This window comes from Scyliorhinus torazame, chromosome 6 (genome assembly GCF_047496885.1).
Source record: "Scyliorhinus torazame isolate Kashiwa2021f chromosome 6, sScyTor2.1, whole genome shotgun sequence".
Lineage (NCBI taxonomy): Eukaryota > Metazoa > Chordata > Chondrichthyes > Carcharhiniformes > Scyliorhinidae > Scyliorhinus > Scyliorhinus torazame.
Genome location: NC_092712.1, coordinates 242252044 through 242270408, shown reverse-complemented (window position 1 = coordinate 242270408; position 18365 = coordinate 242252044). Strand labels below are relative to the sequence as shown.

Sequence of the window (18365 nt, the reverse complement as noted above, 5' to 3'; positions counted from 1 at the left end):
CTATACAGTCCCCTGTGACTATCGCTCTCCTGCACTTTGCCCTCCCCTGCTGAGCAACAGAGCCAGTTTTGGTGCCACTGTTCTGGCTGCTTTGTTTTCCCCTGATAGGCTATCCCCCCAACAGCATCCAAAACAGTTAGAGAGTGGGACAGCCACAGGCAATTCCTGTGCTGACTGCTTGTCCTTTCTAGCGGTCACCCATTTGTCTCCCGGCACCTTGGGTGTGCCCACTTCTCTGTAACTCCTATCTATGATGCTTTCCGCCACCTGAATGCTCCTAAGTGCATCCAACTGCTGGTTCAACCGAACCACGCAGTCTGTGACGAGCTGCCATTGGGTACACTTCCTGCAGACGTAGTTGACCGGAACACTGGAAGCGTCTCGGATCTCCCACATCTCACAGTTAAAGCACTGCACCCCACTGAGTGACATTTAAGCACTAGTTAATTAATTCAAAATAAATACTTAAATCATTATTAGATTAAGTTACAATTAACTTTCTGGTCCCTGGCATTAGATTTTTTACTGTAAAATTAAATACTAAATGGCAGATACTTATAGAAATGGCAGATGGAGTTTAATCCGGACAAGTGTGAGGTAATGCACTTTGGAAGGTCCAATGCATGTAAGAATTACACGATAAATTATAGAACTCTTAGAGTACTAAATGATAGAGTACTGACAGGCAGAGAGATCTGGGTGTGCATGTCCACTGATCACTGAAAGTGGCAACGCATGTGAATAAGGTGGTCAAAGAGGCATATGGCATGCTGGCCTTCATCGGTCGGGGCATTGAATATAAAAATTGGCAAGTCATGTTGCAGCTGTACAGGACCTTAGTTAGGTCTCATTTGGAATATTGTGTACAATTCTGGTCGCCACACTACCAGAAGGATGTGGATGCTTTGGAGAGGGTACAGAAGTGGTTTACGAGGATGGTGCCTGGTCTGGAGGGCATTAGCTATGAGGAGAGGTTAGATAAACTCGGTCTGTTCTCACTGCAACAACAGAGGTTGAGAGCCGACCTGATCGAAGTCTACAAGATTATGAGTGGCATGGACAGAGTGGATAGACAGATGCTCTTTCCTCGAGTAGGAGAGTCAAGTACTAGGGGACATAGTTTTAAAGTGCGTGGGGAAAAGTTTAGAACAGATGTGCGAGGCAGGTTTTTTAGACAGGGGTTGATAAATGTATGGAATGCACTGCCTGGGGAGGTTGTGGGAGCAGATACGATAGGGCATTTAATGGACATCTAGACAAATCTATGAATAGGGTGGGAATGGAAGGATACAGACTCCGTAAAGACCAGACAGTTTTAGTTTAGGCAGGTACCGGTCGGCGCAGGCTTGGCGGGCTGAAGGGTCTATTCCTGTGCTGTATTGTTCTTAAATACTCATCTTTGTCCTACGGTTTAGTTACTCCTCTACCTAGTTATGTACTTAGTTTTAATTAGTTTTTTAAATATTTTGTTTTCAAATTTAACACAGATTTCCTACCAGCCAATCAGGTCACAGCTTTACTGTGACATCACTTCTGGGGGGTTTTCCCCACAATTTGAAAACACAAAGACAGACACAAACACCACTTACCTTCCCAGACTGACTCCGGATATCCCCCGCTCAGACACACAGACACAAACACCACTTACCTTCCCAGACTGACTCCGGATATCCCCCGCTCAGACACACAGACACAAACACCACTTACCTTCCCAGACTGACTCCGGATATCCCCCGGTCAGACACACAGACACAAACACCACTTACCTTCCCAGACTGACTCCGGATTTCTCCCGCACAGACACTACTTACCTTCCCAGACTGACTCCGGATATCCCCCACTCAGACACACAGACACAAACACCACTTACCTTCCCAGACTGACTCCGGATATCCCCCGCTCAGAGACACAGACACAAACACCACTTACAGTCCCAGACGGCCTCCGGATTTCCCCCGCTCAGAGACACAAACACCACTTGTCTTGCCAGACTGACTCCGGATTTCCCCCGCTCAGACACACAGACACAAACACCACTTGCCTTCCCAGACTGACTCCGGTTTCCCCCGCTCAGACACACAGACACAAACACCACATACCTTCCCAGACTGACTGGATTTCCCCACTCAGACACACAGACAAACACCACTTACCTTCCCAGACTGACTCCGGATATCCCCCGCTCAGAGACACAAACACAAACACCATTTACCTTCCCAGACTGACTCCGGATTTCCCCTGCTCAGAGACACAGATACAAACACCACTTACCTTCCCAGACTGCACTCTGGATTTCTCCTACTCAGCACAGCTACGCTCCCGATACGAACGACTTCCCTGCCTTGCCTGTTGTCAGATTTTTTAAAAATTCTTGACTGTATCACCATAAGACATAGAAGCAGAATTCGGCCACCCGGCCCATCGAGTCTGCTCCGCCATTCAATCATGGCTGGTATTTTTCTCATCACCATTCCTCTGCCTTTTCCCCATAGCCCCTGATCCCCTTATTTTTTATTTATTTATTTTGAAAGGCGTTGAGTTTTAATTCGGTCTGTAGTGTACAAGGCACCAATGGTCAACACTATCAATGCATGATTAGACTTCCACTTTTGAGGATGAAATGTTTTGGCAGTGACATTATTTACTCGTGTAGTTGCTTCTCAAAATATTGTTGTAGAATAATTTCCACTTCCTTCTCAGAGTAATCCTTCACTTGGAGGTTGGTTCCATTTTCCGCCCCTCGGATCATTGCGGAGAGAAAGTGGTTTGATGATGTTCTGAACAGACACAAAATCTTCTTGTTCATGTGCATAGCCCTTCCAATTTCATAATCAACACCCAAGGAAGGTTGGGTGACTTCTGCCACTATTACATCAGCCTCCTCCAGCCACTTCAAATCCCGATCATGGATATATTTATCTTCACCCTTCGCTCCATCCTCACCTTTCACAGTTAAATCCGGGCAGCCGATGTGCTCTGTAAAAACTGTTCCAAATTTCTTCAAGTAGTCGATAATCCGGGAGTAAATGTGGACATCCTGCCTCCCCCGATACTCCCACAGAAATAAATGGCCAGTTTCATCCCGCCCGCCCCGCTTTCAGCCCGCGAGCGCACCACCCAAACCCCGGGCTGCTGTCCTAGCCCGCGCAAACCGCTGTCCCCGCGCCTGCCCCTGATCCCCTTATTAATCAAGAAACTATCTATCTCTGTCTTAAAGACACTCAGTGATTTGGCCTCCACAGCCTTCTGCGGCAAAGAGTTCCACAGATTCACCACCCTCTCGCTGAAGAAATTCCTCTGTTTTAAAGGATCGTCCCTTTAGTCTGAAATTCTGTCCTCTGGTTCTAGTTTTTCCTAAAGGTGGAAACATCCTCTCCACGTAGACTCTATCCAGGCTTCGCAGTATCCTGTAAGTTTCAATAAGATCCCCCACATCCTTCGAATCTCCAACGAGTACAGACCCAGAGTCCTCAACCGGTCCTCATACGATAAGCTGTTCATTCCAGGGATCATTCTTGTGAACCTCCTCTGGACCCTTTCCAAGGCCAGCACATCCTTCCTTAAAAAGGGGGTCCAAAACCGCTCACAATACTCCAAATGTGGTCTGACCAGAGCCTTATACAGCCTCAGAGGTACATCCCTGGCTTTGTATTCTAGCCCTCTTGACATGAATGCTAACATTGCATTTGCCTTCTTCTTCTGAGGGCCACAAATAATCCAGCACGAGTTGAAGAATAGAAAGAGATAACATTTATTTACAATAACATATATCTACACAACAACAGCAGCAGCAACTCCCTTGCTGCTCACTCCTCTCTAGCTGGTTCCAAACTGGCCAGCTCTATTTATGCAGGGAATCCGCTCATGATTTCTCCAACCCCCCCCGCCTTCATTGGGGAAGCTCATACTCCCTAAGGATTGTGGTATTGCCATTAGTCCCCAGCCAGTGGTAAGCAGGCAGGTTATTTTACATAGATTTACATAGAAATTACAGTGCAGAAGGAGGCCATTCGGCCCATCGAGTCTGCACCGACCCACATTAATCCCTCACTTCCACCTTCTCCCCGCAACCCAATAACTCCTCCCAACCCTTATGGACACTACGGGTAATTTAGCATGGCCAATCCACCTAACCTGCACGTCTTTGGACTGTGGGAGGAAACCGGAGCACCCGGAGGAAACCCACGCGGACACGGGGAGAACGTGCAAACTCCACACAGACAGTGACCCAGAGGGGAATCGAACCTGGGACCCTGGCGCTGTGAAGCCACAGTGCTAATCACTTGTGCTACCGTGCTGCCCACAAACATCCCATTATAACATCCCATTCCCCCCCCCACACATACACACACACACACACACACACACACACACACACACACACACACACACACACACACACAAAGTCCAAGGAATCCACCGAAGACCCTGGCGAAGGAGGGCGTCGGACTCGTTTTGCCGCAGGCCGGACACCATTTACACGAGGTGCTGGATCGGGCGGCGTGTAACGAGCCGGAGAACGGCGCTTCGGTGATGAACGGCATAACGGTTGTACATCCACAGCCCGTGGGCCCGATGACTCCCCCTCTGAGGCATCCTGTGTCTCCGTCACGTCCTCATCGCCGTTTTGTGAGGGCCACGAAGAATCCAGCACGAGTTGAAGGATATAAAGAAATGACATTTATTTACAATAACACACATATACAACCGTAGCAGCAACTCCCTTGCTGCTCACCCCTCTCCAGCTGGTTCCAAACTGGCCAACTCTATTTATGCAGGGAATCTGCTTTTGATTTCTCCGCTCCCCTCATTGGGGAAGCTCATACTCCCTAAGGATTATGGTATTGCCATTAGTCCCCAGCCAGTGGTAAGCAGGCAGGTTATAACACCTTCCTAACTGCCGACTGAACCTGCACATTAACCTTAAGATAATCGTGAACAAGGACTCGCAAGTCCCTTTGTGCTTCTGATTTCCTAAGCATTTCCCCATTTAGAAAATAGTCTATGCCTAAATTCCTCCTTCCAAAGTGCATAACCTCACACATTGTATTCTATCTGCCACTTCTTTGCCCACTCTCCTAGCCTGACCAAATCCTTCTCCGCCCCCTTGCTTCCTCAATACTACCTGTCCCTCTACAGATCTTTGTATCATCTGCAAACTTAGCAACAGTGCCTTCAGTTCCTTCTTCCAGATCGTTAATGTATACTGTGAAAAGCTCTGGTTACAGCATAGAGCCACCACCTGGAGGTTCCCCTCCACGTCACTCACCACCCTGACTTGGAAATATATCACAGTTAAGTGGGCTGCTTTGCCTGGGTGGTGTCAAGCTTCTTGAGTGTTGTTGGAGCTGTACTCATCCAGGCAAGTGGAGAGTATTCCATAAGGACAAAAGTGGGAAGTTGTGCTTGGAGTCCGAAGAGATAGGAGAGGTGCTAAATGAATATTTTTCGTCAGTATTCACACAGGAAAAAGACAATGTTGTCGAGGAGAATACGGAGATTCAGGCTACTAGACTAGAAGGGCTTGAGGTTCATAAGGAGGAGGTGTTAACAATTCTGGAAAGGGTGAAAATAGATAAGTCCCCTGGACCGGATGGGATTTATCCTAGGGTTATTATCTCTGGGAAGCTAGGGAGGAGATTGCTGAGCCTTTGGCTTTGATCTTTAAGTCATCTTTGTCTACAGGAATAGTGCCAGAAGACTGGAGGATAGCAAATGTTGTCCTCTTGTTCAAGAAGGGAAGTAGAGACAACCCCAGTAACTATAAACCAGTGAGCCTTACTTCTGTTGTGGGCAAAATCTTGCAAAGGTTTATAAGAGATAGGGTGTATAATCATCTGGAAAGGAATAATTTGATTAGACATAGTCAACACGGTTTCGTGAAGGGTGAGGCACTCACAAACCTTATTGAGTTCTTTGAGAAGGTGACCAAACAGGTGGATGAGGGTAAAGCAGTTGATGTGGTGTATATGGATTTCAGTAAAGTGTTTGATAAGGTTCCCCACGGTAGGCTACTGCAGAAAATACGGAAGCATGGGATTCAGGGAGATTTAGCAGTTTGGATCAGAAATTGGCTAGCTGGAAGAAGACAAAGGGTGGTGGTTGATGGGAAATGTTCAGACTGGAGTCCAGTTACTAGTGGTGTACCACAAGGACCTGTTTTGGGGCCACTGCTGTTTGTCATTTTTATAAATGACCTGGAGGAGGGCGTTGAAGGATGGGTGAGTAAATTTGCAGATGACACTAAAGTCGGTGGAGTTGTGGACAGTGCGGAAGGATGTTGTAAGTTACAGAGGGACATAGATAAGCTGAAGTGCTGGGCTGAGAGGTGGCAAATGGAGTTTAATGCAGAAAAGTGTGAGGTGATTCATTTTGGAAGGAATAACAGGAAGACAGAGTACTGGGCTAATGGTAAGATTCTTGGCAGTGTGGATGAGCAGAGAGATCTCGGTGTCCATGTACATAGATCCCTGAAAGTTGCCACTCCGGTTGAGAGGGTTGTTAAGAAGGCTTTTATTGGTAGAGGGATTGAGTTTCGGAGCCATGAGGTCATGTTGCAGCTGTACAAAACTCTGGTGCGGCCGTATTTGGAGTATTGCATGCAATTCTGGTCGCCGCATTATAGGAAGGATGTGGACGCATTGGAAAGGGCGCAGAGGAGATTTAACAGAATGTTGCCTGGTATGTAGGGAAGATCGTATGAGGAAAGGCTGAGGGACTTGAGGCTGTTTTCATTAGAGAGAAGAAGGTTAAGAGGTGACTTAATTGAGGCATACAAGATGATCAGAGGATTGGATAGGGTGGACAGTGAGAGCCTTTTTCCTCGGATGGTGATGTCTAGCACGAGGGGACATAGCTTTAAATTGAGGGGTGATAGATATAAGACAGATGTCAGAGGTAGGTTCTTTACTCAGAGAGTAGTAAGGTTGTGGAATGCCCTGCCTGCAACAGTGGACTCGCCAACACTAAGGGAATTCAAATGGTCATTGGATAGACATATGGACGATAAGGTAGATGGGCTTTAGAGTGGTTTCACAGGTCTGCGCAACATCGAGGGCCGAAGGGCCTGTACTGCGCTGTAATGTTCTATGTTCTATAACACTCCTGACTTGTGCGTTGAAGATGGTCAACAGGCTTTGGGGGGTCCGGAGTTGAGATACTTGCTGTAGGATTCATAGCCTTTGACCTGCCCTGGTAGCCACAGTATTGATGTGGCTAGTCCAGTTCAGTTTTAGTGCAACACCGTCAGAGGGTCAGTACTGTGGGAGTGGCACTGCTATGGTGCCAGGCTGGCAGTGCCCAGATGCCTGGGTGTCAGTGAGTGTGCAATGTTAACACCCTCCCCCGAGTCTGACCACCCAGGGGCCTCCGATGGCATGGGAGACCACCCATTCCACTACCTCTTCTCTCCCCCCCCCCCCCCTTCCTCCCCCCCTCAGGTGCTGTCACACCTGGTGCACGTTTGTGTGGACCAGTGCTGAACAACGCCATGGCCAAGTCTCCCAGGCATGGGCATTCAATCCCTGGCCTTGGTAGAGTCCGGCGCAGACCTATTTGAATGAGCCTCACCCAGTGAGGGCAAGGTCCAGATCACGATGCCTCGCGCGATCTCGTTCACGAGATTTAACGGCCTCGTCTTGGAGTTATCTTTCATAAACATGCACAAATTATTTTAAAAATTTAAAAAATGTTGGCATTATCTATTATTTACAATTTATTTTCCCTCGCTATAGTTTGAAGAGAGTGACGATGATTTGGATTCAAGATTTGACACCGATGAAGAGCTGGCTTACCGACGAGACTCTGTTTACAGTTGTGTCAGTCTGCCATATTTTCACAGTTTCCTGTATATGAAAGGTAAGAACAAATTTATCAGAAGTATAACATAAACATAAACCTATTGCAACTGCCTAAGCAAACTTCTGAGCTAGTCATCTGCTGTTTTCATCAATCCCAAGGGATTAAAAATTAGGAAGTTAAGCTGCTTACATCTAGCTTGGCTCAGACATGGAATCCAGTCCCACTCCATAGTCTTAAACACACAAATCCCAATTTTAACTCAGTGGTGGCAGAGGTCAGTTGGAGCCAGACTTGCCAACATTAGACTCTTATTAAAATGGTTAAGTCCAGCTCCCACTTGAGCACAGCAGGAGCTGACTGGTGGGAGTGGAGTCAGCATAGTAGAAGCTGCCCAACGGAACAGATTCTGGCAGTTAGATAACTGGATCGGAGTGACTCTCATGGTACTGAGAAAGTGTTGGAATGTCAGAGGTGCAGCTTAGGATAAGCTGTTCTACCAAGGTCTTGTCTGCACTCTCGGATAAATGTTAAAGACCCCATTTAACAATTTGAAGAAGAGCAGAGATGTTCTTAACCTAGGCAACATCATTAAAACAAACCAGAATGTTATTTATCATTGCTGTTTCCAGATCTTCATTAATTCAAATCGGCTTCCGTATTTCAATAGATTGTAACAGCAACCATAAAATTATTGAAATGCTTTTGAAGAGAAGGGTCAGTTGGTAACAATCTCAAGTCAGAGCCAGAAGGTTGTGGATTCAAGTCCTGTTCTTTATCACAAAAATTGAGACTGACACTGTAATGCAGTGATACACAGTTTGTGGTGTTAAAGCAAGACCCAACACGTCCCCTCACGTGTATGTAAAAGACCACATGGCATACCTCAAAGAAGAGCAGTGGAAATATCTCTGGGAGAATTCCTTGAATCAGCATTATTAAAACAGATTTTCTGGTCATTATCACATTGGTGTTCATGTGACTTTGCTACATGGTGATTGGATCTACATTGCAGCAGTGACTACACTTTTCTGAAGTATTTGTTTTGCCGTAAAGCACTTTGGCACTATATAAATGCAAGTTTTTTCTGGGGCTGTTCTGAAGATGTGAATCATAAAATGGTTCCAACACAGAAGGCAGCCGTTCAGCTGTCAAGAGCAGTTCATCTTGTGTCACTGCCCCTGCAATTCCCTGTCGTCATGCAAAGAGCTTTTTCTTCAGATAATCCAATTTCCTTGTGGAAATCGTGATTGAATCTGTCTTCCCCACAACAGGCAGTACATTCCAGATCCTAACTAGTCGCTGCAAAATTTCTTTTCCTTATGTAACCACAGCTGCTTTTGCCAATCACCTTAAATCAGTGTCCTCTGGTTCTCAAACCTTCCACCAAGATAAAGAGTTTCTCCTTGTCAAATCTGTGTAGACCCCTTGATTTTTCATATCGCAATCAAATTGCTTGTTAATCGTCTTTTCTCCAAGGGGAATAGGCCCAGCTTTTCAATCTGTCGACATAACTGAAATTCCTCAATCCTAGAACCATTCATGTGAGTCTTTTCTGCACTCTCTCAAATGTCTTCACATCCTTCTTCAAGTGTGGCGCCCAGAATTTAACACAGCTTGGGCAGACAAGTGGCAACTACCATTTGTGCCAGGCAACAAGAGAGGATCGAAACATTGCTCCTTCACATTCAGTGACATTACCATCGCTGAATCCCCAACTATCAACATATTGACTAGAAACTGTACTGGACTAACCATATAAATACTGTGGCTACAAGAGCAGATCAGAGGTTAAGAATCCTGCGGCGAGTAATTTGCTTCCTGACACGCCAGAGCCTGTCCACCATCTGCAAGGCACAAGTCAGCAATGTAATGGAACACTCTCCATTTGGCTGGATGAGTGCAGCTCCAACAACACCACATCCACAAATATTCACTCGCTCCACCACTTTCAGCAATGTATACCAGCTACAAACAAACAAAGAACAAAGAAATGTACAGCACAGGAACAGGCCCTTCGGCCCTCCAAGCTCGTGCCAACCATGCTGCCGGACTAAACTACAATCTTTTACACTTCCTGGGTCCGTATCCCTCTATTCCCATCCTATTCATGTATTTGTCAAGATGCCCCTTAAATGTCACTATCGTCCCTGCTTCCACCACCTCCTCCGGTAGCGAGTTCCAGGCACCCACTACCCTCTGCGTAAAAAACTTGCCTCGTACATCTACTCTAAACCTTGCCCCTAGCACCTTAAACCTATGCCCCCGAGTAATTGACCCCTCTACCCTGGTGAAAAGCCTCTGACTATCCACTCTGTCTATGCCCCTCATAATTTTGTAGACCTCTATCAGGCCTCCCCTCAACCTCCTTTGTTCCAGTGAGAACAAACCGAGTTGATTCAACCGCTCCTCATAGCTAATGCCCTCCATACCAGGCAACATTCTGGTAAGTCTCTTCTGCACCCTCTCTAAAGCCTCCACATCCTTCTGGTAGCGTGGCGACCAGAATTGAACACTACACCCCAAGTGTGGCCTAACTAAGGTTCTATACAGCTGCAACATGACTTGCCAATTCTTATACTCAATGCCCCGGCCAATGAAGGCAAGCATGTCGTATGCCTCCTTGACTACCTTCTCCACCTGTGTTGCCCCTTTCAATGACCTGTGGACCTGTACTCCTAGATCTCTTTGACTTTCAATACTCTTGAGGGTTCTACCATTCACTGTATATTCCCTACCTGCATTAGACCTTCCAAAATGCATTACCTCACATTTGTCCGGATTAAACTCCATCGGCCATCTCTCCGCCCAAGTCTCCAAACAATCTAAATCCTGCTGTATCCTCTGACAGTCCTCATCGCTATCCGCAATTCCACCAACCTTTGTGTCGTCTGCAAACTTACTAATCAGACCAGTTACATTTTCCTCCAAATCATTTATATATACTACAAAGAGCAAAGGTCCCAGCACTGATCCCTGTGGAACACCACTGGTCACAGCCCTTCAATTAGAAAAGCATCCTTCCATTGCTACTCTCTGCCTTCTATGACCTAGCCAGTTCTGTATCCACCTTGCCTGCTCACCCCTGATCCGTGTGACTTCACCTTTTGTACTAGTCTACCATGAGGGACCTTGTCAAAGGCCTTACTGAAGTCCATATAGACAACATCCACTGCCCTAACTGTAGCAACTCTGTAAGGCTCCTTAGACAGCACCTTCTAAATCCATGACCACAACATTTAGAAGGACAAGGGTGGCAGATGCAAGTGAACAGCACCGCCTAGAAGTTCCATCAAAGCCACACACCATCCTGACTTGGAACAACATCGCCGTTCGTTCACTGTCTCTGGGTCAAAATGTTAGAACTCCCTTCTTAATAGCACCATGGTGTACTTACACCACACAGACTGCAGCAGTTCAAGAAGGCAGCTCACCACCCCCTTCTGAAGGGAAATTAAGGGTGGGCAATAAATGGTGGCCTAGCCAGTGACACCCACATTTCATGATTGAATTAGGAAAATACTTTGGTTGAGGTTAACCCTTGTTTTACATGGTTTCACCATAAATCCCTTCCTTTTTTATTTCTGTGTTGATAAAGCTCTGGAGCCCTTGTGTTTTACTAATGACATTCTCAACCTAACCTGCCACCTTTAATGATTTGTGCACATATATCCCTAGGTCCACCTACTTCTGCACTCGCTTTCGAATTGTATCCATTATTAGAACATAGGACGATACAGCGCAGTACAGGCCCTTCGGCCCACGATGTTGCACCGAAACAAAAGCCATCTAACCTACACTATGCCATTATCATCCATATGTTTATCCAATAAACTTTTAAATGCCCTCAATGTTGGCGAGTTCACTACTGTTGCAGGTAGGGCATTCCACGGCCTCACTACTCTTTGCGTAAAGAACCTACCTCTAACCTCTGTCCTATATCTATTACCCCTCAGTTTAAAGCTATGTCTCCTTGTGCCAGCCATTTCCATCCACGGGAGAAGGCTCTCACTGTCCACCCTATCTAACCCCCTGATCATTTTGTATGCCTCTATTAAGTCTCCTCTTAACCTTCTTCTCTCCAACGAAAACAACCTCAAGTCCATCAGCCTTTCCTCATAAGATTTTCCCTCCTTACCAGGCAACATCCTGGTAAATCTCCTCTGCACCCGCTCCAAAGCCTCCACGTCCTTCCGATAATGCGGTGACCAGAACTGTACGCAATACTCCAAATGCGGCCGCACCAGAGTTTTGTACAGCTGCAACATGCCCTCCTGACTCCGGAACTCAATCCCTCTACCAATAAAGGCCAACACTCCATAGGCCTTCTTCACAACCCTATCAACCTGGGTGGCAACTTTCAGGGATCTATGTACATGGACACCTAGATCCCTCTGCTCATCCACACTTCCAAGAACTTCACCATTAGCCAAATAGTCCGCATTCCTGTTATTCCTTCCAAAGTGAATCACCTCACACTTCTCTACATTAAATTCCATTTGCCACCTCTCAGCCCAGCTCTGCAGCTTATCTATATCCCTCTGTAACCTGCTACATCGTTCCACACTGTCGACAACACCACCGACTTTAGTGTCGTCTGCAAATTTACTCACCCACCCCTCTGCGCCATCCTCTAGGTCATTGATAAAAATGACAAACAGCAACGGCCCCAGAACTGATCCTTGTGGTACGCCACTTGTAACTGAACTCCATTCTGAACATTTCCCATCAACCACCACCCTCTGTCTTCTTTCAGCTAGCCAATTTCTGATCCACATCTCTAAATCTCCCTCAATCCCCAGCCTCCGTATTTTCTGCAATAGCCTACCGTGGGGAACCTTATCAAACGCTTTACTAAAATCCATATACACCACATCAACTGCTCTACCCTCGTCTACCTGTTCAGTCACCTTCTCAAAGAACTCAATAAGGTTTGTGAGGCATGACCTACCCTTCACAAAGCCATGCTGACTATCCCTGATCATATTATTCCTGTCTAGATGATTATGAATCTTGTCTCTTATAATCCCCTCCAAGACTTTACCCACTACAGACGTGAGGCTCACCGGTCTATAGTTGCCGGGGTTGTCTCTGCTCCCCTTTTTGAACAAAGGGACCACATTTGCTATCCTCCAGTCCTCTAGCACTATTCCTGTAGCCAATGATGACATAAAAATCAAAGCCAAAGGTCCAGCAATCTCTACCCTGGCCTCCCAGCGAATCCTAGGATAAATCCCATCAGGCCCCGGGGACTTATCTATTTTCAGCCTGTCCAGAATTGCCAACACCTCTTCCCTACGTACCTCAATGCCATCTATTCTAATAGCCTGGGTCTCAGCATTCTCCTCCACAGCATTATCTTTTTCCTGAGTGAATACTGACGAAAAATATTCATTTAGTATCTCTCCTATCTCTTCAGACTCCACACACAACTTCCCATCCCTGTCCTTGACTGGTCCTACTCTTTCCCTAGTCATTCGCTTATTCCTGACATACCTATAGAAAGCTTTTGGGTTTTCCTTGATCCTACCTGCCAAATACTTCTCATGTCCCCTCCTTGCTCGTCTTAGCTCTCTCTTTAGATCCTTCCTCGCTACCTTATAACTATCCATCGCCCAACTGAAACTTCACACCTCATCTTCACATAGGCCTCCTTCTTCCTCTTAACAAGAGATTCCACTTCTTTGGTAAACCACGGTTCCCTCGCTCTACGCCTTCCTCCCTGCCTGACCGGTACATACATATCAAGAACACGCAGTAGCTGATCCTTGAACAAGCTCCACTTATCCCGTGTGCCCAACACTTGCAGCCTACTTCGCCAACCTATCCCCCCCAAGTCACGTCTAATGGCATCATAATTGCCCTTCCCCCAGCTATAACTCTTGCCCTGCGGTGTATACTTATCCCTTTCCATCACTAACGTAAACGTCACCGAATTGTGGTCACTGTCCCCAAAGTGCTCTCCTACCTCCAAATCCAACACCTGGCCTGGTTCATTACCCAAAACCAAATCCAACGTGGCCTCGCCTCTTGTTGGCCTGTCAACATATTGTGTCAGGAAACCCTCCTGCACACACTGTACAAAAAACGACCCATCTAATGTACTCGAACTATATCTTTTCCAGTCAATATTTGGAAAGTTAAAGTCTCCCATAACAACTACCCTGTTACTTTCGCTCTTATCCAGTATCATCCTCGCCATCCTTTCCTCTACATCCCTAGAACTATTTGGAGGCCTATAGAAAACTCCCAACAGGGTGACCTTTCCTGTTTCTAACCTCAGCCCATACTACCTCGGAAGATGAGTCACCATCTAGCATCCTCTCCGCCACCGTAATACTGCTCTTGACTAGTAGCGCCACACCTCCCCCTCTTTTGCCTCCTTCTCTGAGCTTACTAAAACACCTAAACCCCGGAACCTGCAACATCCATTCCTGTCCCTGCTCTATCCATGTCTCCGAAATGGCCACAACATCAAAGTCCCAGGTACCAACCCATGCTGCCAGTTCCCCTACCTTATTTCGTATACTCCTGGCATTGAAGTAGACACACTTCAAACCACCTACCTGAACACTGGCCCCCTCCTGCGACGTCAAATCTGTGCTCCTGACCTTTATACTCTCATTCTCCCTTACCCTAAAACTACAATCCAGGTTCCCATGCCCCTGCTGCATTAGTTTAAACCCCCCACAAAGGATATTTGTGCCCCTCAGGTTCAGATGTAGACCATCCTGTCTGTAGAGGTCCCACCTTCCCCAGAAAGAGCCCCAGTTATCCAGAAATCTGAATCCCACCCACCTGCACCATCCCTGTAGCCACGTGTTTAATTGCTCTCTCTCCCTATTCCTCATCTCACTATAACGTGGCACGGGCAACAACCCAGAGATACCAACTCTGTTTGTTCTAGTTCTGAGCTTCCATCCTAGCTCCCTGAAAGCCTGCCTGACATCCTTGTCCCCTTTCCTACCTATGTCGTTAGTGCCAATGTGGACCACGACTTGGGGTTGCTCCCCCTCCCCCTTAAGGATCCGGAAAACACGATCCGAGACATCACGTACCCTTGCACCTGGGAGGCAACATACCAAACGTGAGTCTCTCACGCTCCCACAAAATCTCCTATCTGTGCCCCTGACTATCGAGTCCCCAATTACTAATGCTCTGCTCCTCTCCCCCCTTCCCTTCTGAGCAACAGGGACAGACTCCGTGCCAGAGGCCCGTACCCCATGGCTTACCCCTGGTAAGTCGTCCCCCCCACAAGTATCCAAAGCGGTATACTTGTTTCTCAGGGGAACGACCGCAGGGGATCCCTGCACTGACTGCTTCCTCCCAGTCCCTCTTACAGTTACCCATCTATCTCCAATCTTTGGTGTAACTAATTCCCTGAAGCTGCTATCTATGACCCCCTCTGCCTCCCGAATGATCCGAAGTTCTTCCAACTCCAGCTCCAGTTCCCTAACTCGGTCTTGGAGGAGCTGGAGATGGCAGCACTTCCTGCAGGTAAAATCAGCAGGGACACTAACGGCATCCCTCACCTCAAACATCCTGCAGGAGGAACATTGCACTCCCTTCCCTGCCATCCCTCTAACTTTCTACCAAGGTCTGGCTAGCAACTAAATTAAATTTTAAAAAATAAAATAATAATAATAATACTATATGGTACTTACCTCACACCAATGGGTTTTATTAGTAGGTTAGAGGAGGAGGGCGGGTGGGAGACACTACATGTGTCTAACACTCAAATTAAAAAAATTATTGTATATTGTCTGTGCTTATTCTTCACACTGAATCACTTTACCCTGCTCTGCATTCAATTTCATTTGCCTCTGGTCCATCCATTCTACCAACCTGTCTATCGCCTTTTGAAGTTTAACAACTATCCTCACGGTTCACAACACTGCCAAGTTTTGTGTCGTCCACAATCTTGAAATTATGCCTCTATACAAAAGTCTAGGTCTTAATATGTATCAAAAAAACACTGAATTCTGGAGAACCCAACAATATACCTTCCTCTGATCTGTAAAAACTACTCTACTTTCTGTCACTTGGCTAATCTCATATCTGTCCTGCTACTTATTTTTAACCCATGAGCTCAAACTTTGCTGACAAACCTGTTATGTGGCACTTACCATGTACACCACATTGACAGCCTTGCCTTCACCCAGCCTCCCATTACCTCATGACTATTTCAGGCAAGTTAGTTGAACACAATTTTCCCTTAATAAATTTATGCTGGCTTTCCTTATTTAATCTGCATTTGCCCAAGTGACTGCTTATTTTGTCCCACATTATTCTTTCTAAAAGCTTCTCCACCAGTTGGAGTTGAATCTACTGACCTGCAGCTGGGGGACTTCTTGCATCTAAGGAGAATCATGAACTTATGGCCACTGCCTCTGCAATATTCACCTTACTGCCTTAGTGTCCTTAGATGCAACCTTTCAGGTCCTGGTAATATTACCAGCTTTAGGTACAGCCAGCCTATCTAGTACCTCCTTTATCAGCTTATATCTGATCCAGTGTCTCAACTATTTTCTCTTTCATTAGGACTTGGGCACCATCTTCATCCTTGGCAAAGATGGATGCAAAGCACTCATTTATTAGCTGAACCTTGCCAACTGCCTCCATGTAGGAATCCCCATTTACATCCATAATCAGCACCACTCCTCACCACCCCCGCCCAGCCCCCCTCTGAATGCCTGTAAAAGACTTTATTCTCTTTTATGTAAGCTGTCAGTCTCTAAGATCACAAGTTCATAAGAAATAAGTGCAAGAGTAAACCATTTGGCCCATCAAGCTGCTCCTCATTCAATAAGATCATGGCTGATCTCATTGTGACCTGAACTCCACATTCATGTCTGCCCTCGATAATCTTTGACTACATGCTATGGCTAGAACACATCATCTGCCCTGTCATCTTCATTTTGTTTTATTTAACTAATTAGGTTTCTTATTCAGAAATATTACTTAGCAATTTTCTGTATTTTTTAAATTCATTCATGGGATGTGGGCATTGCTGGCTGAGCCAGCATTTGCTGGTTTACTCCTAATTTAGGTCAACTCCTTCACAAAGACACTCAACTTTTGTGCATTTATTTCTTAGGAGGCCTGATGAATACGTGGAAACGCCGATGGTGTGTTTTAAAGGATGAAACATTCATGTGGTTCCGTTCAAAACAAGAAGCCTTGAAGCTGGGATGGTTGCACAAGAAAGGTGGCGGCACATCAACTTTATCAAGACGCAACTGGAAAAGGCGCTGGTTTGTTCTGAGAGAAAGCAAACTAATGTATTTTGAGAATGACAGTGAAGAAAAGTTAAAAGGAACCATCGATATCAGATCTGCGAGGTAATCTTCACTTTAATGAAGTCACGTTGTTCAAGCTGCTTGGTAATAATGTACAGCAACTGACCTTGTTTTTCTGTACAGGCATTGTGTTAAAACAATTCTGTGATTCTGTTTTCATTATTAGGGAGATTATTGATGACACTGGCAAAGAGAATGGCATTAATATAATAATAGAAGATCGCATCTTCTACCTTATTGCTGAGACAGCGGAAGATGCCAGGTAATTGTTTTGTTGTTAGATTCAATTAGAATTGATCAACTGTTTTATTTATTCATTCATGGTATGTGAGTGTTATTGGCAATGCCAGCATTTATTCTCCATCACTAAGTGCCCTTGAAAAGGTGGTGATGAGCTGTCGTCTTGAAATGCAGCAGTCTATGTAGTCTGGGTATACCCACGGTGCTGTTGAGGAGGAATTTCCAGGGTTTTGACCTAGTGACAGTGAAGGCATGCCATATAACTCCAAGCAGAAGCAGTGTTGTTCTCTGTAAACCAAAGGAATTTGATAAAAGCTTGGATACTGTATCCAAATGCCCAGAAAGTCCCCACCGGGCAGGAGGGTAAGGTCCTGTTTTCTCAACTCTCAAATGAACAAAAAACAGCCTCAAAGACACTCTGAAGCTGTGCTTGAAGAACAGAAATAATGACTCGGAGGAGCTTGCTACCAATCGTTCAAAGCAGCAACAACTTGTCCATCAAGCAGCACTATGCCCAAGGATCTGCAGAGTGAGAATCCGGTTAAGTCACTTGAAGACCCCTGACAGAAACTCGAGATCGTGAATAGATGTTATCCTCGAATCCTGCCACCACCAACAAGGACAAGATTACAACAGGTTTGAATAAAGTGTACAAGGAAAATCTGTTCCTGCTGATTGATAGTACAAGGACAGGGGGCACGGATTTAAGATTTTGGACAAGAAATGCAGAAGTAATGTGAGAAAAACGTTTCCCATATTGGGTGTTAATAGTAGTTGCACAAAATCAAAAGTTTGCAAGACCCCCAGATCCCACAGTTAAGGTCCATTGGTTGGCTGGGTGAGAGCATTAGCACAACTGTGGGGAATGTGCACTGTATATATGCAGAGTAGGCAGATTCTGATATCAGTCAGCAGATACTGGGGCTGGTTTAGCACACTGGGCTAAATAGCTAGCTTTTAAAGCAGACCAAGGCAGGTCAGCAGCAGGGTTCAATTCCCGTACCAGCCTCCCCGAACAGGCACCGGAAT

General features: G+C 46.0%; 1 protein-coding gene across 1 annotated transcript in view; it reads left to right on the top strand.

Moving 5' to 3' along the window:
- myo10 (myosin X) overlaps positions 1–18365 on the top strand; it is a 366827-nt gene that overhangs the window by 166742 nt on the left and 181720 nt on the right. Inside the window, exons 20-22 of the mRNA XM_072509536.1 lie at positions 7734–7857; positions 16895–17138; positions 17263–17358. Coding sequence (XP_072365637.1) covers positions 7734–7857; positions 16895–17138; positions 17263–17358 — 464 coding nt within the window. The remainder of the gene's footprint in view (positions 1–7733; positions 7858–16894; positions 17139–17262; positions 17359–18365) is intronic.